The following is a 16,818-nucleotide window of genomic DNA, read 5'->3' as shown; positions in this document are numbered from 1 at the left end:
GCTCGGGAGCGACATACTGTCCAACCCTGGCTTGTCCCTCGATCTCGGCCGCCTATGTGTGATCCAAGTACAAATATGCTTATTGTTCGACGAAATTATCTCGGGGTCACACGGACGATCTCCGAGGCAACTACGAAGTGTGTCCCTAGATGAAGCATTCATCGAAGTTGCGCGTCTCAGACACTGCACGGATAAATTGTTAATGTACTACAATCAATTAACACGGCATGAATTTCAAAGAGACCAAGGTATTCTTGGATCGTCCTACGAGGTACCACATAGAAATCTGGTTCATTGTCACAAAACGGTCCTGTTCATTACCATCGACGCAATCTTGGCCTTTCTCTTGCAACGGCGTATCATTTTAGAAGAGAAGTTCTGTGGCATCTATGAGAGTCCTCACTCACAGGAGGGAAACGCGCTCAGCACCATATCCGACGAATATCAGCTAAGCTACTTCCCTCAGCAATCACGCGTCTCCGTGACATCCAGACTGTGCCTGCGATTCATCTATCTGAAGAAAAATCATGGACTGCACAAACTGCGGCCTGTAATTGTGGCGCTTCTGCTGCCGGCTGCTATAGATCACTTGTTTCGGGTTCAATCGGCTGATCAGGGGATGCGAGACTGCAAAAGTACAGTGTACTTCAATGGATGTCTATCCGTTCTGAAGTCGCTGGAAAAGGACAACCCCTCGGTCAAAAAATGGACCATGTACTTGCAGAGCGCATGTATCGGGTATGCTGATTCTTGTTCTCTCGGTCGGGTGGCATTACTGAAGCCTATGTCATCGGATCTAGGAACACAACAGTATCCTACCCCGGAAATGTACACAGAGCCTATACAAGCTACTATGCAGTGGTGGTTTGGTGATGGAATACCAATATAGTGACTTTTTTCTCCTGGTAAGGTTTGAGGGGGATACATATCTTAGATAGCGGATATTAATGACGTAGGAGTATAGATAGATTCATAAATTATGACTTAGAATATGGATACATGATAGAAATCCAGTGTTTCGCCTTGACCATTCACTGTGACTAATATTCACTAGGAAATATTCTATCCTGATACATTATAATTATAGAACCTGTGAACCCTAGCCCAACAAAGCTGTGCCTAGTAAGCTCGGTAGTTATGGTCTGATAGATACCTAGGATAGGTATTATTTCTAGGCTAGCATTGAGGCGTATCTCCTTACCTGGAGGACGACCATCCCGACCCTATCGAGGAAAATAAATAAAAGAAAGGCGTTTAGACAATAGTAGGTGCAACGAGAATCTTACGCTTCCATCTTGTTCGGCACGGCCTCTCCCGTTCTAGTATCCGGACATTCAGGACCGAATACGCCTCATCGGCCAACGCCGAGTGGAGTCAAAACGAACATCCTCAGAGTCACCATCTTCATAACCGAGGTTAGCCGTTAGCCTGTTTACATTACCGTCATTGCTGATTCTGGGAATACTAAAAAACTCTTGGAGAGGTAATGATCGCAGGACCCTGGGTTGATAGTGGCAGTTTAAAACCTCTCGTGTTCGCTGGCCACATCAAGTCATCAAGGTCAAAATAGCAGCCGTGTGCCATTTATCTTTGCCTAATATGCCGAAACATCCTGCAGACTACGATGCAGTTGTAGTTGGTGCCGGCTTTAGTGGGATTCGGTCGTTATGGGAACTTCGCCAGCGTGGGCTGAGCTTCAAATGTTTCGAGGCCGGGGCAGATGTCGGCGGCGCCTGGTACTGGAATTGCTATCCTGGCGCTCGCACCGATAGTGAAGCATGGGTTTATACCTTGAATTTTGCCCCCGAAATCAGGGAAGAATGGAATTATACGGAACGGTACCCATCGCAAAGAGAAGTGCAGCATTTCTTGGGCCGAATTGTCGGTCAGTCAACCCTAAACCCTGCAGCCTTCAGATACTAGGAGGCGCGTGTGTCCAAGTTATTTGTGCCAACAGTCAAACTACAGATAAGTTTCATTTGCGAGAGTACATCGAATTCAATTGCCGCATTAAATCTGCCCATTACAATAAAGAGACCAAACTCTGGACGATCACAGCAGGAAACGGGACTGCTGTTACGTGCCAGTACTTTTTACCTGCAACCGGACCCTTGTCGATTGCAAAGGCTCCCCCGTTCCCCGGACTGAAAACTTACACCGGAGAGTGGTACCAGGCCTCTAACTGGCCAAAAAGTGATGTCGATCTACGCGGCAAGCGTGTTGCTATCATTGGAACTGGTGCCACTGGAGTACAGATTATCCCAAAGATTGCCCCGGCAGTGAAACAGTTGACCGTTTTTCAACGGTCCCCATCGTATGTTTTGCCGGGAAGAAACTATATTATCGATCAGAACCAAACCCAGGAAATCAAATGCAACTTTGATGCGACTTTATACGCGGCCAAGAATCACCCGAATGGGCTGGCAATGAAACCGTCTGGGAAAACCGTCCAGGACGCGAGAGACGCGGACAAAGTCCGACAGACTTTGGATGCTGGTTGGGAAGAGGGTGGCTTTCATTACCAGTTCGAAACATTTGATGATATCTTCACCAATGCCGAGTCCAATGAGACGGCCTCAGAATATATTCGTCAAAAAATTCGCGCCATCGTTCATGATCCAGAAGTGGCCGAAACACTGTGTCCTAAATATCCGTTCCTATCGAAACGGCCCCCGTGTGGACACTTCTACTACGAAGCCTATAATCGCCCCAACGTGAAGTTGGTCAATATAAGTAAGCAGGAGATTGACTTGTACGAAAAGGGTATCAGGACCACCTCCGGAACTGAGTATGAGTTCGACGTGATAATTTTCGCCATTGGATATGAAGCCGCGACAGGTGCATTGAGTGAACTAGACGTTCGCGGCCTAGAGGGAAAGTCCTTGGGAGGGAATTGGAGCAAGCGCATTGATACTTTTGCTGGGTGCCTGGTGCCTGGCTTCCCCAATTTATTTTTGATTTGCGGCCCACACGTGCCTTTTGGCAATATGCCGGTTGTGGTAGATATCCAGGTCAATTGGATCGGCCAGACGATTGCGTATATGGAGCAAAAAAAACTTGCTTGTATAGACGTGACTGAGAACGCAGTGGCTGACTGGTCTGCCGAACTCGACGAGACATTCAAGGTAACTGTGTTTGCCGAATCGGCCAAGGCATCTCGCTCCTGGTTTGTCGGCGCCAACATACCTGGCAAAGTGCAAACCGTCCTGTTCTACTTCGGGGGCGTCCCGGCTTACACGGCGAAACTGGAAAGGGAGATCTCAGCAGGATGGCCCAGTATGCGGTTTATTCCATCCACAGTGACAAATGGAGTAGGGCACGACGTCAACGGCATCTAGGAATGATTAAAAAGCAGGCTTAATGCGTATTCCGGTCATGGTGAGCTTTCTCATGCGTGATTTTTTATTCTGTGCATATATCATTATCACTTGCTAGTCACCCCATTATATACTGTATTTCTCTTGGAATTGCTAGATTAAGTCCTATGTGCTGTGATTATCGAGTCGTGTTCCACCTTCGGTATTCACTACGTAGCATACGATACCAGGCACGAGTAGATAATGTAAATAACATCATTGTGTTTACACATTGAGTTTTTCCTCCTCTGTATTCACTTCCTTTTTTTCTTCGCTTTTGTGTTTTTCTTTTCAAAACATGATTAAATCTGCAGTAAATTTTTATTTAATAAATTTAAAGACATTAATACTCCTTTTAGCGGTAACATATATCCATTTATTTAGCTATAATTGCGGACCTATAAACCTATGCAGATATGTCACCTCTTAGTGCTTAATAGTACATGAGTAGGTGATGTCTGAATTAATCGTCTAGTTTCCCTCTCCTATGGACTTTCCCTGGAAGTTTGTTGCTATCCAGTCCACCATTGTCTGTAAATACACTGCTGTGGAAGGCAACTGTGGATATATGTAAAATGCATGTGGCAGCCCCGGATACACCTTCAAAACGGTAGAGACACTATAGATTACAGTGTAAGTAATAATGACTATAACGTTACTTAATATGTTGATTATCGATGAAGACAAAGCTTACCCTGCCGCTTGTAAAGCTCGAGCATATGCGATCCCTTCGTCTCTCAAGGGGTCCATACCGGCGACTTGTACCACTGTTAAAATCCTCTGTTTAGTTTCTCTCTGTCTGAATTACCTGAAACATTTGAGCAAAATACGGTTGATGATAAATGGGGCTTACATGCGGGTGGTAACTCGTGGTGTGACTCGGCCAGAAGAGGATTGATATACGGATCAACCGTGATCTCTGGCAGATAGTGGTTCCAGAACCAGTGCATCCGCTCTGTGTTTACTATCTGCGAGTCCTTATTCACCTCATAGCTTTTGTACTCGTATTTGTCACTTGGAAAACACGCAGGATGGCAGGTTACGGGGATGTTGAGTATTTGGCCGACGATCCCTGGAATTGCTAGGTCTCGAAATTGGAGAGCTAACACAGCCGACTATATGTAAAAATTTCCATTTAATGTTCTGATGTATGAGTGAGTGGAGAGGAATTCTTACTAGGTTTGCGCCTGCGCTTCCTCCTCCGACAATAATGTTATGCGGGTTGATATTTAGCACATCGGCGTGCTCTTGACACTTGCTAGGTTGTCAGTTGAGTTGGCATATTTCCTAGGTATTGACCAAACTTTACCCATCTCAAGACGTCAAAGCAGTCATCCACAGCGTATGGATACTTGAATTCCGGAGCGCTTCGTAGGATTAGCCTCGGAGGTAATAGTAGCGACAATAGGGCATGTTGTTGGCCTACCAGCGATATTCAACACTCACCACCACGGCCCGATTTTTTACTGCAATTATGCGATTCTGAGATTCCTCCGTTTCTGTATTCCCAGTAACGAAGCCTTTTTTCCGTGGATTAGCAAAACATAGAATGCATACATGGGGGACAGAATGAACGCACCTCCGCCATGGGCATTAAAAAACAGTAACGAGCCCGGGGTGCAGTGGTCGGGAGTATATATGCGAATATCTATCTCAGAACCATCTCGGACATACACTTTTCTGTGCGAGATATTAAGATCTTTTCCGGGTACAGGGCTGTCAGCTGGGACTGGAGGTGCGCGATATCCAATTGCTCGATACTGCTCGATCGGAATAAAGAGCATTTTCATTGCTAGCTCGTCCTTCTCTTTCTGGATTGCAGCCACCGAGTTCCACTCCGTGGATGGTTCAGACAGGTTAACCGACGCAGTGGGAAAGCCGTCTATTACGTCCTCCATGGCGATACTGCCCTCAGCCTGTGAGAGTGCGAGTTGGAAAACTAATTAGTATGTATGCTAATCCGCGACATCAGCACCATGAGAATGACTGAACCCGCGGAAGAAGCATTCGGATTTGTGACATACGGGCAGTAAGTAACATAAACAATTAGCAATTTTCGTCTATACCGAAGTGCCGGACCAATGTTACCCCAAGTCCCCATTTTTCGGCGATTGCCGATGTGCCTGTTCGTCGATTCATGGACAACAATTATTCGGATACATTTTCCAAACAGAGCATTTACGCAAAAAAAAAAAGGCTATGATACCCACAGGGAGGTCTGTAGCTACCACTATTTGCTATCGTCGCACCACCTGCAAAAGATAATCCAGACAATACAGCGCAAATAATTTATCTATAATGTCCATTTCGGAATACCACGATAGCGGCCCAGTGCCGATCCCATTGCAGCTGAATCTCGACAATCTGGAGGGAAAATCGGTTATCATCACGGGGGGTAAATCTGTCTGATAATACGGCTGCATTCTTTCTATCACTTTCTAAACAAATATCATAGGCGCAAATGGACTAGGAAAAGCCTATGCCGAAGCATTTGTGAAAGCAAAGTAAACCTGTCGTGTGCAATGTAATTTTTCCTCTCAAATCAGAATCTAAAAACCTATGTTTCAGGGCCTACGTGACGATCGCAGATTTCAATGAAGTTGCGGGGAAAGAAACAGTGTCTGAGCTTTCAGTGTGAGTTTCCTTAAATTCAGAGGGGAAAGAAACCCGAAAAGGACTGATCTAGCCATGGAATTCGATAGTCAGGGATCTCAATTTGTCAAATGTGACGTCCGGAACTGGGATGATCAAGTCCGAGTCTTCGAAACTGCTATCGAAAACTCGCCATTCCATAGTTGCGACATCGTCATTGCCAACGCTGGCATTGTCGGGGCGGATAGTTTGTACCAACTTGATGGCAAGTAAATCTACTATTATCGAACAATCATGTACAAAATACAAGGCTTATGATTATCTACCAGATCCAAGGCTCCAACCTATCAAGCCGGATCTACGCATCATAGACATCAACCTCATTGGTATTATATACACGACCAAGCTCGCTCTGCACTACTTTAGACGACAACCGTTAAGCCCTGCTCGAGATCGCTGCTTGATTATCAAGGGCAGCATTGCATCGTATGCAGACCAGCCCGGGTCGCCACAATACAATGTCTCCAAATGGGGCGTGCGAGGACTCATGCGGAATTTGCGTCGCACCACGTGGAAAGAGGGTATAAGAGTGAATATTGTCGCCCCGTGGTAAGAATTTTCTGATTTCCGGCTATGAGTCCGGTGCATGTTCTTTTAACTCACAACATTTCTCCCCCTTGAAGGTATGTGCGCACGCCGATTCTGTCCAAGGACATCCAAGATTACCTTGATGGTAAAGGAGTAGGTTTTGCCTTGGTGGAGGATTCGGTCAAAGCAATGCTCAAGATTGCATCCGACGCATCTATCAATGGTATTTTTATTTTATTTTATTTTTTGCTCTTTCCCGGAAATAAACCAATCAAGATGAGAACACGCTGACTGCATGCTAGGGAGGGCATTTGGCGTTGTGTCTCGCCAAGATGCTCCGGAAGGATACATGGATTTGGATCATGATGACTACAAGGAGGGCGATATTTTGAAAACGTGGCAAGAAATTGTTCTGGACACAGCACATCGAATAATAGTAAGTACACGTCTCTCTATTTCATTTGAATCATGAGCGACTAGTCGTGACGCTAATGAATGTTTGTGTCGAAGGAGTAACGTGAGATGTGCTGCGCGGGTTTCATACTCCTTCTATTGCTGGGGAGCGTTGCCTGTCTGCTGTGGGACATTAAAGCAAATTGAAAATGGTCAAATATTTTACAATATTTTCTGTTCATGTTGGGGTGATGGATGATGGGTACTTATATTCGATTGTCAATGCCTAACTAAAGTGATAACTTTACCATGTGCCCGTACAATAGTAGTGTAAAAAAATAAACCGGCCGGCAGGTATAAAACTGAAGAAGAATTGACGAGAATTTATCATAGAGCACTGGTATAAATACAGAAGAAAAGGATTAGGGACCATTTCTTAAACATGATCCGGTATTGCTGTAGATTGTGGCATCCAGAGGGAAGCCAGCTGTAAACTTGGCCAAGATAGTAAGGATGATGTTAATTCCTCCGGATCTCGATGCAACCACTGCCGATCGAGTGACGGCAATTCCCAAGTCATCGGATCATACCCGTAATTCGTATCTGTTTCTACTTGCATAAAATCAGATAATGTATGTCCGCCGGCGAGGTGTCGACCCGTGGGTGCATTTGGTATATCCTTGCATTTCTCGGTTATTGGCATAAAGGTGAAGTCAGTTGGGGACGGTGCAGACGGTCGAGACAGCTGCGAGGATGACTTGGGAGGGAAAATATCTGCTAATGGTGTTCCATCTACCAAGGGCCGAAGTGTAGATAGCATGCGCGTGACGACCGGGAAATGGGATTGCAAAGTATCCATTGTGTTTATAGCTAGACGGAGCCACTGCAAATCGCGTAAGTTATCGGTGACTTGACTGGGATGCGCCAGAAATTGCGTAATAAGAACTGTTAATGCGAGGTTAATATTATCCAACATAACTGATGGGATTTTCTCGGTTCCCGAAAGTTGTTTATATGTCAGAAGGAGACGGATTATTTGAATAGCATTCTTGTAGATGATCTGCTCAGGCTCGTCGTGGTCATCGGCGCCTCTCGTCATCGGTATCTGACAGTCTTCCCATGACTGCGAAATGGGGCTTCTCATCAATGCTTTGTGGATCAGGATCTTGACTTTGCAAAACTGCATGTGGATTCCATAAGCAGTAGGATTGAGGTCCGGCACACAAGACTCATCATATGCCATTCCTGGAGGGAGGTTTTTGCACCAGGTGTGTATATCCGCTTCAAGCCTGGATAAAGCAGCCCTAGCTTCTGGCCCTAAGCAAGGCGCACTATTTAACAAATCACAGATATCTGCCATTGGCACGCAAAGCCCCATCCACGCATTTAGGATGGCCGCGTCAGGCCCGTCATAATTACGGCAACTGATCGCTGCAGCTTTGACTAAGGCACGAGGTATAGCACTGGGTCGGCCCAGATACATGCACCAGATCCCCTCGTAGGATATGGTTGCGCAGAAAAGTTGAAGCGGGCCACGAGAAGTAGCAGGGCTGGCGTTCTGGTACGCACGGTCATGGAAGCCAATGTCAACCAACATGCGAGATGCCATGCCTATGGTTTTTTTTTGTTAGTGGTAAATCTAGGGTTTCAAGCAGTGGTAGATGGGAATGCAGGCACTTACCACAAAGCATCCATCCTACACGATCACGACAGTTGGTGACTTCATATTCGCTTAACAGTAATAGTCCCTGCAGCGAGGCAGCAGATGGTTTTTCGATGGCTTCCAGAATACCAGCATTGCTTTGAGATGCGTACTTGTGCCCAAGAGACCGAACCGCACTAGATGTGCTGAGTCGAGTAGCACAAGCCAGCATCACATTCTCAAGGAACGGAGAGTACCAAAACGATGACACGCCATTCTCCCGGTGCATATTGAATACATCTTCATCGATCAGACTCACCCAAAGGATCTGGTAGCGGAAAAAGGACTGTAAAAGACGATTTCGCAATTGAGCCGAGTTGATATCCATATCAATCCCCAGCCCAGAGAGCTCATCTGAAGTGGACATCGGTTGGCATATTACAGGTGACAGAATGTGAGACTGGGAGGTCGGCCCAAGAGCACAGGAACCTTCGTCATGGTTTCTGCTACTTTCCGGAGTAGTATTGTATTCTGGCTCCTCACCCCCCTCAGGGGAGCCTCGTCCCACCTCTTCTCGTACTCCCCCTCCCAAGATGTGGATTGCACCGTCAGATAAGGTTTCAGGACGATCATTATCCATATTTATGAGAGGCAACATGTCGATATCGTTTTCAACCCATGTTGTGTCTTGTCTGATTCCACATTAGCCCCTAGATTTAGACCTAATCACCTTTCAACGAGAATATAGGGAGATATTGAAAACTTAGTGATGACTTACGCCGATCCCAAATCATTAAAAGCCCGCTCTGTATGTGTCGATACGAGTGGGTCTTTATCCGGTGTAGAAGGAGTGATATGGTTGATGGATATCTGGCGTGTTTCACAGCTTTCTTGAGGTGGAGACACGTTTCGGATTGAGCACAAAGCGTCCTCTTCGTGTTCTGTGGGCTGATTTGCGGTCTTAGTTAGAAGAGCTTCAAGGCTGTGGATTCGCTGCTCTAGAGTTTCAATGTGTTTTCGTGATCCTGACCTGTTACTCATAGTATTAGCATACCAATCCACTGCAGAAGGAAAATAAACAATTTTTTTAAACCAAAAAACGCACTTTCGCCGGTCTCCATTGCGATTGAAGGCACAGTGACTACTCGTCCGTTGACACGGCGTGCAACGTTGGCCAGGCTGAATATGCTGAGCATCGCACTGCCTGGGTTAGAAAAACGACGCGACTGCATATAGTGGACGCACCTTAACTTTGCGTTGTCGACAATTCTGGCAGGCCAGCGAGGCACGTCTCAGCGGCTCGCTCCCTGTTGTCGCCATTGTGGAAGTATTCGCAGGCATACTCGTGGGTGTGAGCACAACAGCAAGGCTGGTAGTTATTGATGTTGGTGGTGATAGCAGTGGTAAGAATTCGTGCGGGGTGGCCAGCTTAAACCGTTTGTAATTCCCCATGGGGGAAGAATAAGCAGGGGGTTAGCGCCCGCCGCTACCGTAAGTTACAGTTCGTTCCGGACCCGATACCAACCAGGTAATTATATATCGCTGATACCTCTCGATATGTACACAAACAGAACGACGTCTACTACGGGCCTTCAATATGGTGAAAGTAACATGAGTCAAATATCGTAGAGTAAAATTGTTTATGAATTGATTGTGATGTACATGGTATGTTTGCTTTTACATTTGAACATTTAGACCTCGCTGCTCAATCATACAGAAGTCGGCCTTCGGGTATCACCGATAACGCGTCCATTACCGCTGTGGATCCTCAAGCCGTGCGGGGTAACCCCCCACAAAAAGTACCGAGCTGTTGATCTCCAACCCATTCATTCGGGGCGAAATATCACAAGCTTAGAACCATAGCATCGCTATCAATCATGCCCTCTCTTCTACTGCCTAACTCACTGCTGCGGTTCCACATCGACACGTGTGTGACTGGTGTCCTGCCTCCGATGCTCTGTGTGGTCGGGAACGCTCAACTCAACGCCTCAAGCCGCCGCACAAGCCATAGCGATGCAGACGCAGGCCTGCGATCGATGTCACAGACGAAAGACAAAGTGCGACCGACGTGTTCCACGCTGTGGCTCCTGTGAAAGTATGTCGTCAGGTGCCAGGAATTGCACAGACGGAAGCTGATAATAACCTCGTCCAGAAGCAAACGCGCCATGTGTGCATACGGACAAGCTCAATCTTCTGCCGTATCCACGGGCATATATAGATTCCCTCGAGTCCACAATCAAGCGGTTGGAGACAGAAAATAAAAGGCTGAAAAGAGAGCTCAAAACCACGCCATCTGCCTCCTCACCGGCATGTACGCTGCTGTCAGTCACTGCTGATGAAAATGCGTCTCATGGCGAAGGCACCAGCACCAGCGATGAGCACTTCAACGCTGCAAGTGATGATAATGTAACAGCAGCAGTCAGCCAACTGGCACCAAAGCCCCCAGTGGAAGAACATCGCCATCCGGCCTGGGGTAGCCATGTCCCCTTAGCTAGTCTCGTCTACAGCCTCGTTGGCGGTGGCACTTTATCATATCTACCAAAGAACCATCACCAAAATACTCAGAATTCACAATTCCCTATCCAATCGCCACATGCGCTGCCTAGCCGAGAAGAGGCCTTCCACGCTATTGAAGCATATTTCAACCACTGGCACTTGACATTCCCCATTCTGTCCCGGCCGCAATTTCTTCGCACTGTGGATCAAATATATTCGGAGGCTAACTTCTATACCGAAAATCCCTTTCAAGCATTTCTATTTGACATCGTACTAGGCATGGGAAGCACAAATTTTAACCGACAAGATAGGTTTCCCACTTCCCCAGAAACGCATTACGTACGGGCTATATCAAAACTCGACAAAGTGTTTTCCGTGCAAGGACTAGCATCCCTTCAATCTATTCTGTTTCTGTGTCAGTATTCTATATTCTGCACTTTACGAGATACCAGTGCCAATATGTGGCAGTTGGTAGGGATTGCCACCAGACTCTGTACGGAAATGGGACTTCATCGTCGGTCAAAACAAGAGGAATCAGTCGCTCAGGGGCTTCAAGGCGGGAAGGTTATTCTAGAATTAGAAATTAGAAAAAGAACGTTCTGGTGTCTATATAATTTGGATAGGTAAGAAAAGAATGCACAACAGAGGGAGTTAGGAGCCCTTACTGAATCTTAGCTGACGAGTTTTATCTAGGATCATTAGCGTCACTCTGGGTCGTCCTGTTGCCTTGCATGATGAGGATATTGATATCACGTTACCAACAGCCCTCGACATCGATGAGTTCTCACTAGATGAATTGACACAGGGAGTAACCACGGAGAGGTTACGAAAGACTTCGCCCTTTTTACATTTAATTTTCATTCGGCGACTAGCAGGAAAAATTCTACAAAACGTCCACTGCCGAACGGATAGAAGTCTTTCGCGAGAAGAAAAATATCAAATTCAACAAAGCTTTCACGATGCTCTCCAGAGTTGGAAATCTGAAATTGCCGACATAGATGTATTTTCAAATAAGGACAAGCATTCAACTTCGAGCTTCCGGTCAGCTACCTGGTATGAAGTACCCTATCATAATGTGTTGCTTCTTCTTTTCCGACCATCTCCAACATTTGCACATACTGGGTCCATGTCCGACAATGTTGCCGATGATATTCTTTCGACTCTGAATAACATTCTATCTTCCGCTATCTCGGTCATTCGCCTATATGCAGAATTGCATCAGACTCGCCGTCTCAACTACTCGTGGATAACACTTCATGCTGTATTCATGGCTGGCTTATCCTATGTTTATAGCATCAGCCGAATAATTAAGGAAACCAAGCGCCGTGGCACCAGTTTTCCACCCAGCGTGGAATACACTCAAATAATTGATGTTACTCGGATTTGTTCCAAGGTGTTGGTTGCAATCAATGAACAGTGGGCTACAGCGCGCGGGTCCTGCGAGATATTTGGCCATTTAAGCAACGCCATTATCCAGGACGCCGTAAAGGCACAACTGAACAGCCATAAACCAGCAGAACTACCATTAAACTATAATGATAATACAACTAGAGGTGCTTTTGCAGCCCCACCCAGAGGTGCAGATGTTCGCTCTCCCCACCCAGGACACCCTCACCATCATCAACAGCAGCCGAACAATACAGACACTAACCTTACAACCCATTATCCTGGAATGGAATCTCGCATGTCCAAAAATCCTGCCATGTACTCGGCAACATCAGATCCTTTCCAAACTTCAATAGCCGAAAACGGCTTCCGCCAGTGCTATAACAGTCTTCAAGGAGGGGCTCCTGCATCACTACGAGATCCGAGCTTAGTCCCAAGTGAAGTCATGATGGGCTTTTCACAAGACTGGTTTGCTGGAGACAGTATGCTGTCTGTCCAGGATCCTGGTTCTGCAGAAATGATTGACATATGGGGAATGATGGACATATTTCCATCGGCAGATCAATTCCAATAAATTCTGTAATTTATCGCGTTTCAATAGCTGTTGAGGAAAGCCTATTTCAGGAAAATCCTTACTGTGTATCTACCGCTTAAGAGCCGGAAAAAATACACACTTCACATTAATTCCCTTTGACGAAATAATATGGCTGTGCAAATATTGGATAAATCATATATTTCCGAGAGAGATCTGGATGCTATTGAATAGCATGACATGGTACGTAGGCACTGAGACAACTCTTAGCGATCTAGCCTAGCTACAGTCACACTTTAGGGTTCTTCAAAAATTTCTCCGGGATATCCACAATCCTGCTCCGTAAGTACTCAGCGACACCTTTTCCGAGGCTATCGATTCTCGTGGAGCTTGCACCGCCGCCACCGAGGAAATCCAGGACACGGAAATGGACTGCAAGAATGTGCGGGAACTCGCATCGTTCAATTCGTGATAAGTCTTTCCAGTCGTCTGCAAATAGACCCTTGATCCGATCTTCAGTGAGGAATGATTGCAACCATGTATATTCCTCCAGTGACCGCGCAAATAATCCAACGTTTACATTGTCTCCCTTGTCCCCTGATCGCGCATGGGCAACAGCCCCTAATGGTGCTTTCTTTGTTGGTCCAAATGACTCCAGTGGCCGAGGATTCGCAGTTTCATACGAGGGACGTTGCCCCGGTGCGGGCGCTGTAACTTTATGAGGTTCTATGTCGATAATCCGGTCTCCTACTACAACACGGTGGGGCAAGTTCTTCACCTCGATCAATCCCGGGAAAATTTCCATGAACATCCGAGGATCCATGGTGCGGAAGTCAAGGCCCATGTGATACCCGGGATAGAGCTGCATGCGAAGAGCATATATTGGTTCCCGAAACTTTTTGAAGGAGATATCTTCCAGCGTGGTGGCTTTTGCAAGCACCCTAACGGTCACGGTACCAGATGCTTGGCTTTGGGGGTTTGGGGGAACAGATCCATAGCGTACAATGCTCAAATCGGAAAAGTTGGAGTTCCGGAAAGCGTAGGTCAACTGTCGACGAAGTAGTTGCTCTTTCGCGTCGATGTCTAATCCGTTGATATAAAACACTGCTTCAGCCTGGTATCCACCGATAGCACACACGATAGCCTTTGTAGTGGGCGGCGGGGGATTTCCTTTCGCCCCTGAAATTCGGACACGGTTTGTGCTGTTAGGTACGTTCTCAATACGTACATTTTCAATATCAGCTGATACATCCGGGTTTAGATAGACATGTCCCTGAATCTCGTACAGAAATTGGGCTCTCAGATTCATCTGGTCCACGTAACCTCGAGCTTCTTCATGTTTTGTGATTACTGACGAACCGTCGACGTCGATCTCGGCAATGGGGAATCCAAGATCATAAAAATCATCAAGATAGGCCTTGAATCCAGAGAAATTTGCCCCGGTTGCATAAGGACCACACTCGATCAAATGGCCTGCTACAAGAGCATTTGCGAACGCATCCCAGTTGTCGATATCCCAATTATGCCACCATGCTGCCAACGCTAGGACCGGACTTGCATCCGTCACACGTCCACATATCACAATGTCGGCGCCTTGTCTCAACGCCTCCACGATGCCACGACATCCAAAATATGCTACACCACAGTACGGGGTTTTCCATTCCTCAAGCTTGCAGTCCGGATGGTCCAAGTGTCGAATCCCCCCTATAGCGTCCAACATCTTTGGGTCGGTAACAATGTCCGAGATATTGTCTCCTTCCACATACGCCACGACCAGCTTATCGTAGCCATGCTTCTGGCAAATTTCTATTGTACGTTTTGCACATTCGACCACATTCAGAACCCCAGCATTTGAAACAATTTTTATACCTCTCGAAACAATGGTGTCAATAGAGTCGTCCAGCTGATCGAGAAATCCGGGTTCGTATCCCTTCGAGGGATCTTGGTATTTACGGATTGCGTTCCAGGCAATATTGAGTTCTGCTGCCCAGTCCCCAGTGATTGCATCTATGTGTTTTTTGCCAGTGACCATACGGTACCTGGGCACGTTCCCTCTGTTAGCATGCCTTCTTTTCTTGGTTTCATTTTGGTTTCAATTTTTAGCAAACAGTTATTATAAACGCAGGCTTACATTGCATCTGGTGCTTCCTCCATTGCCCCTGCGACATTCCCAATCACGATGGGCCGTGAATGGCCATTGCCATTGGTATTCGCTTTTTCACTCATTTCATAGATCGATCAACAAAGGTCGGTCGAAACTAGTCTGATTTGAAAAAGGGTTTGACTAGACGCAGCCAAGAGCTATTTCGAAAGCCCTCCCCTCCAAGTTAAATATGTACTTGGAAAGAAAAAAAATCCCTTCTGAAAACACCAAAGGCCAATGTACTGGGCGGTATTCTCCGAAATAATACGACCTATATGTGAATGCGTAATTATAGCTTATGGGAATACGAAACAATCGGTAACTGAATCCCGATATCTTTGTTGTGGTCAGCCCTCGCCCCTGTACGTACGGAATGGCCAGCTCGGCGATCTCCGACGGGGGATATTAGTGCTGCCTGCAACATGACGAAATGAGATCAAGCTGTTTGATTCAGCCGAAAGCCGCAGTTGAACAGCCTGTGGGTGACAGTCATGGATAAAATTCAAGATTGTTGTATACAGTTTATTAAAGACGGTGGGGTCCTACTGCACCCTTTGACCTCGAACAAACAATTGGCAAGCGGATATTTGGTCTTAGTCTCTATCCGAACATGGAGGGGTTCCAACGAAAGGAGCTCGTCACGTCGCGCTCGCTCAAATATACGTATTTTGTCTCCTCTGACGGTGAATCAACCGAGACGATTCCTGCACTATTTTTTATTCATGGATTTCCCGACTCGGCGTATCTCTGGAATGATGTGATCGCCAATTTTGGAAGCCTGCCAAACAAGATAATAGTCCCCGACTGCCTAGGGTATGCTGGCACTGACAAGCCTGAGGATACCAGACTATACTCCTATGACGGTCAGGCGGATGATCTAGAGGACATTCTCAAGAACGAGAATGTGAAACATACAGTTATCATCGGACATGACTGGGGGAGTGTTATCACCCAACGAACCTATCTCCACAAGAGACACCTCTTCAGGGGTGTGATCCTCGTCAATACGGGCTATATGGTTCCATCCGATAAGCCATTTAATCTCGCGGCCGCCAACAAAATCTCCCAAGAAGGGCTAGGATACCCTCAATTTGCATACTGGGAATTCTTTTTGGCCGCTGACGCTGCCGAGATTCTGGACGGGAATCTAGAGAGAATCTGGCAAGTCATGCATGGAGATGTTGAGCACTGGATGCAAAAGTTATTCTGTGTGACCGGTGCGATGCGTAACTTTATAATAGGCAACAAGCAAGTCCCATTGAAAGAATATGCGAACAAACTCCATTGGAAAGGTCATTTTCTCCACCAGTTCAAGACTGATGGGTTCGCGTCCGCCTTGCAGATGTACAAAGCTACTGCGTTCAACATACAGCTCAAGTCAGACTCCGCCATCGCCAGTGGAAGTTTGAAAGTCGACGTGCCAATTCTATTCGTCGCCTGCACCGACGATGCTGTCTGTGTGCCAGATATGATGACTCCAGCCAAGGAGCAAGGTCTTGTGCCCAAGCTAAAGCAAGTTACAATTGATGCCGGGCACTGGTTGCCAATGGAGAAACCAGCCGAACTTGCATTCCACATTAAAGAATTTTTGGCTGGGATAGGCTCCTCTAATTGAAATGTAGTTGTATTTATATAGATCAATTCCTTCCTACAGCGAGCCTTGCGGTATCTCGGGGTTAGCATTTTAGGC

At 46.5% G+C, this 16,818-nt stretch overlaps 7 protein-coding genes across 7 annotated transcripts; 4 read left to right on the top strand and 3 right to left on the bottom strand.

Annotated features, from left to right (window-relative positions):
- Window positions 1–1,599: 1,599 nt before the first annotated feature.
- Window positions 1,600–3,338, top strand: TRUGW13939_04443 (uncharacterized protein; the record flags this gene model as incomplete). The annotated part of the gene is made up of 2 exons (XM_035487616.1): window positions 1,600–1,885; window positions 1,969–3,338. The coding sequence occupies 2 exons, from the start codon at window positions 1,600–1,602 to the stop codon at window positions 3,336–3,338; spliced, it is 1,656 nt and encodes a 551-aa protein (XP_035343509.1).
- Window positions 3,339–3,827: 489 nt separating this feature from the next.
- Window positions 3,828–5,254, bottom strand: TRUGW13939_04442 (uncharacterized protein; the record flags this gene model as incomplete). The annotated part of the gene is made up of 7 exons (XM_035487615.1): window positions 3,828–3,975; window positions 4,051–4,123; window positions 4,210–4,471; window positions 4,533–4,610; window positions 4,666–4,723; window positions 4,783–4,876; window positions 4,936–5,254. 7 exons carry the CDS (start codon window positions 5,252–5,254, stop codon window positions 3,828–3,830), a joined length of 1,032 nt encoding a protein of 343 aa, XP_035343508.1.
- A 400-nt stretch (window positions 5,255–5,654) lies between these two features.
- TRUGW13939_04441 (uncharacterized protein) lies at window positions 5,655–7,052 on the top strand (the record flags this gene model as incomplete). Its single annotated transcript, XM_035487614.1, has 8 exons — window positions 5,655–5,751; window positions 5,812–5,860; window positions 5,925–5,990; window positions 6,059–6,217; window positions 6,285–6,557; window positions 6,632–6,759; window positions 6,839–6,972; window positions 7,047–7,052. The coding sequence occupies 8 exons, from the start codon at window positions 5,655–5,657 to the stop codon at window positions 7,050–7,052; spliced, it is 912 nt and encodes a 303-aa protein (XP_035343507.1).
- Window positions 7,053–7,365: 313 nt separating this feature from the next.
- TRUGW13939_04440 (uncharacterized protein) lies at window positions 7,366–10,023 on the bottom strand (the record flags this gene model as incomplete). The annotated part of the gene is made up of 5 exons (XM_035487613.1): window positions 7,366–8,540; window positions 8,611–9,263; window positions 9,350–9,601; window positions 9,677–9,771; window positions 9,817–10,023. The coding sequence occupies 5 exons, from the start codon at window positions 10,021–10,023 to the stop codon at window positions 7,366–7,368; spliced, it is 2,382 nt and encodes a 793-aa protein (XP_035343506.1).
- A 561-nt stretch (window positions 10,024–10,584) lies between these two features.
- TRUGW13939_04439 (uncharacterized protein) lies at window positions 10,585–13,027 on the top strand (the record flags this gene model as incomplete). The annotated part of the gene is made up of 3 exons (XM_035487612.1): window positions 10,585–10,666; window positions 10,724–11,690; window positions 11,761–13,027. The coding sequence occupies 3 exons, from the start codon at window positions 10,585–10,587 to the stop codon at window positions 13,025–13,027; spliced, it is 2,316 nt and encodes a 771-aa protein (XP_035343505.1).
- Window positions 13,028–13,274: 247 nt separating this feature from the next.
- On the bottom strand, window positions 13,275–15,211 carry TRUGW13939_04438 (uncharacterized protein; the record flags this gene model as incomplete). The annotated part of the gene is made up of 2 exons (XM_035487611.1): window positions 13,275–15,024; window positions 15,117–15,211. The coding sequence occupies 2 exons, from the start codon at window positions 15,209–15,211 to the stop codon at window positions 13,275–13,277; spliced, it is 1,845 nt and encodes a 614-aa protein (XP_035343504.1).
- Window positions 15,212–15,738: 527 nt separating this feature from the next.
- Window positions 15,739–16,743, top strand: TRUGW13939_04437 (uncharacterized protein; the record flags this gene model as incomplete). Its single annotated transcript, XM_035487610.1, has 1 exon — window positions 15,739–16,743. One exon carries the CDS (start codon window positions 15,739–15,741, stop codon window positions 16,741–16,743), a length of 1,005 nt encoding a protein of 334 aa, XP_035343503.1.
- Between the last annotated feature and the right edge of the window lie 75 nt (window positions 16,744–16,818).

Source organism: Talaromyces rugulosus, chromosome II (assembly GCF_013368755.1).
Source record: "Talaromyces rugulosus chromosome II, complete sequence".
NCBI lineage: Eukaryota > Fungi > Ascomycota > Eurotiomycetes > Eurotiales > Trichocomaceae > Talaromyces > Talaromyces rugulosus.
This window is presented reverse-complemented; position numbering and strand designations above follow the sequence as displayed.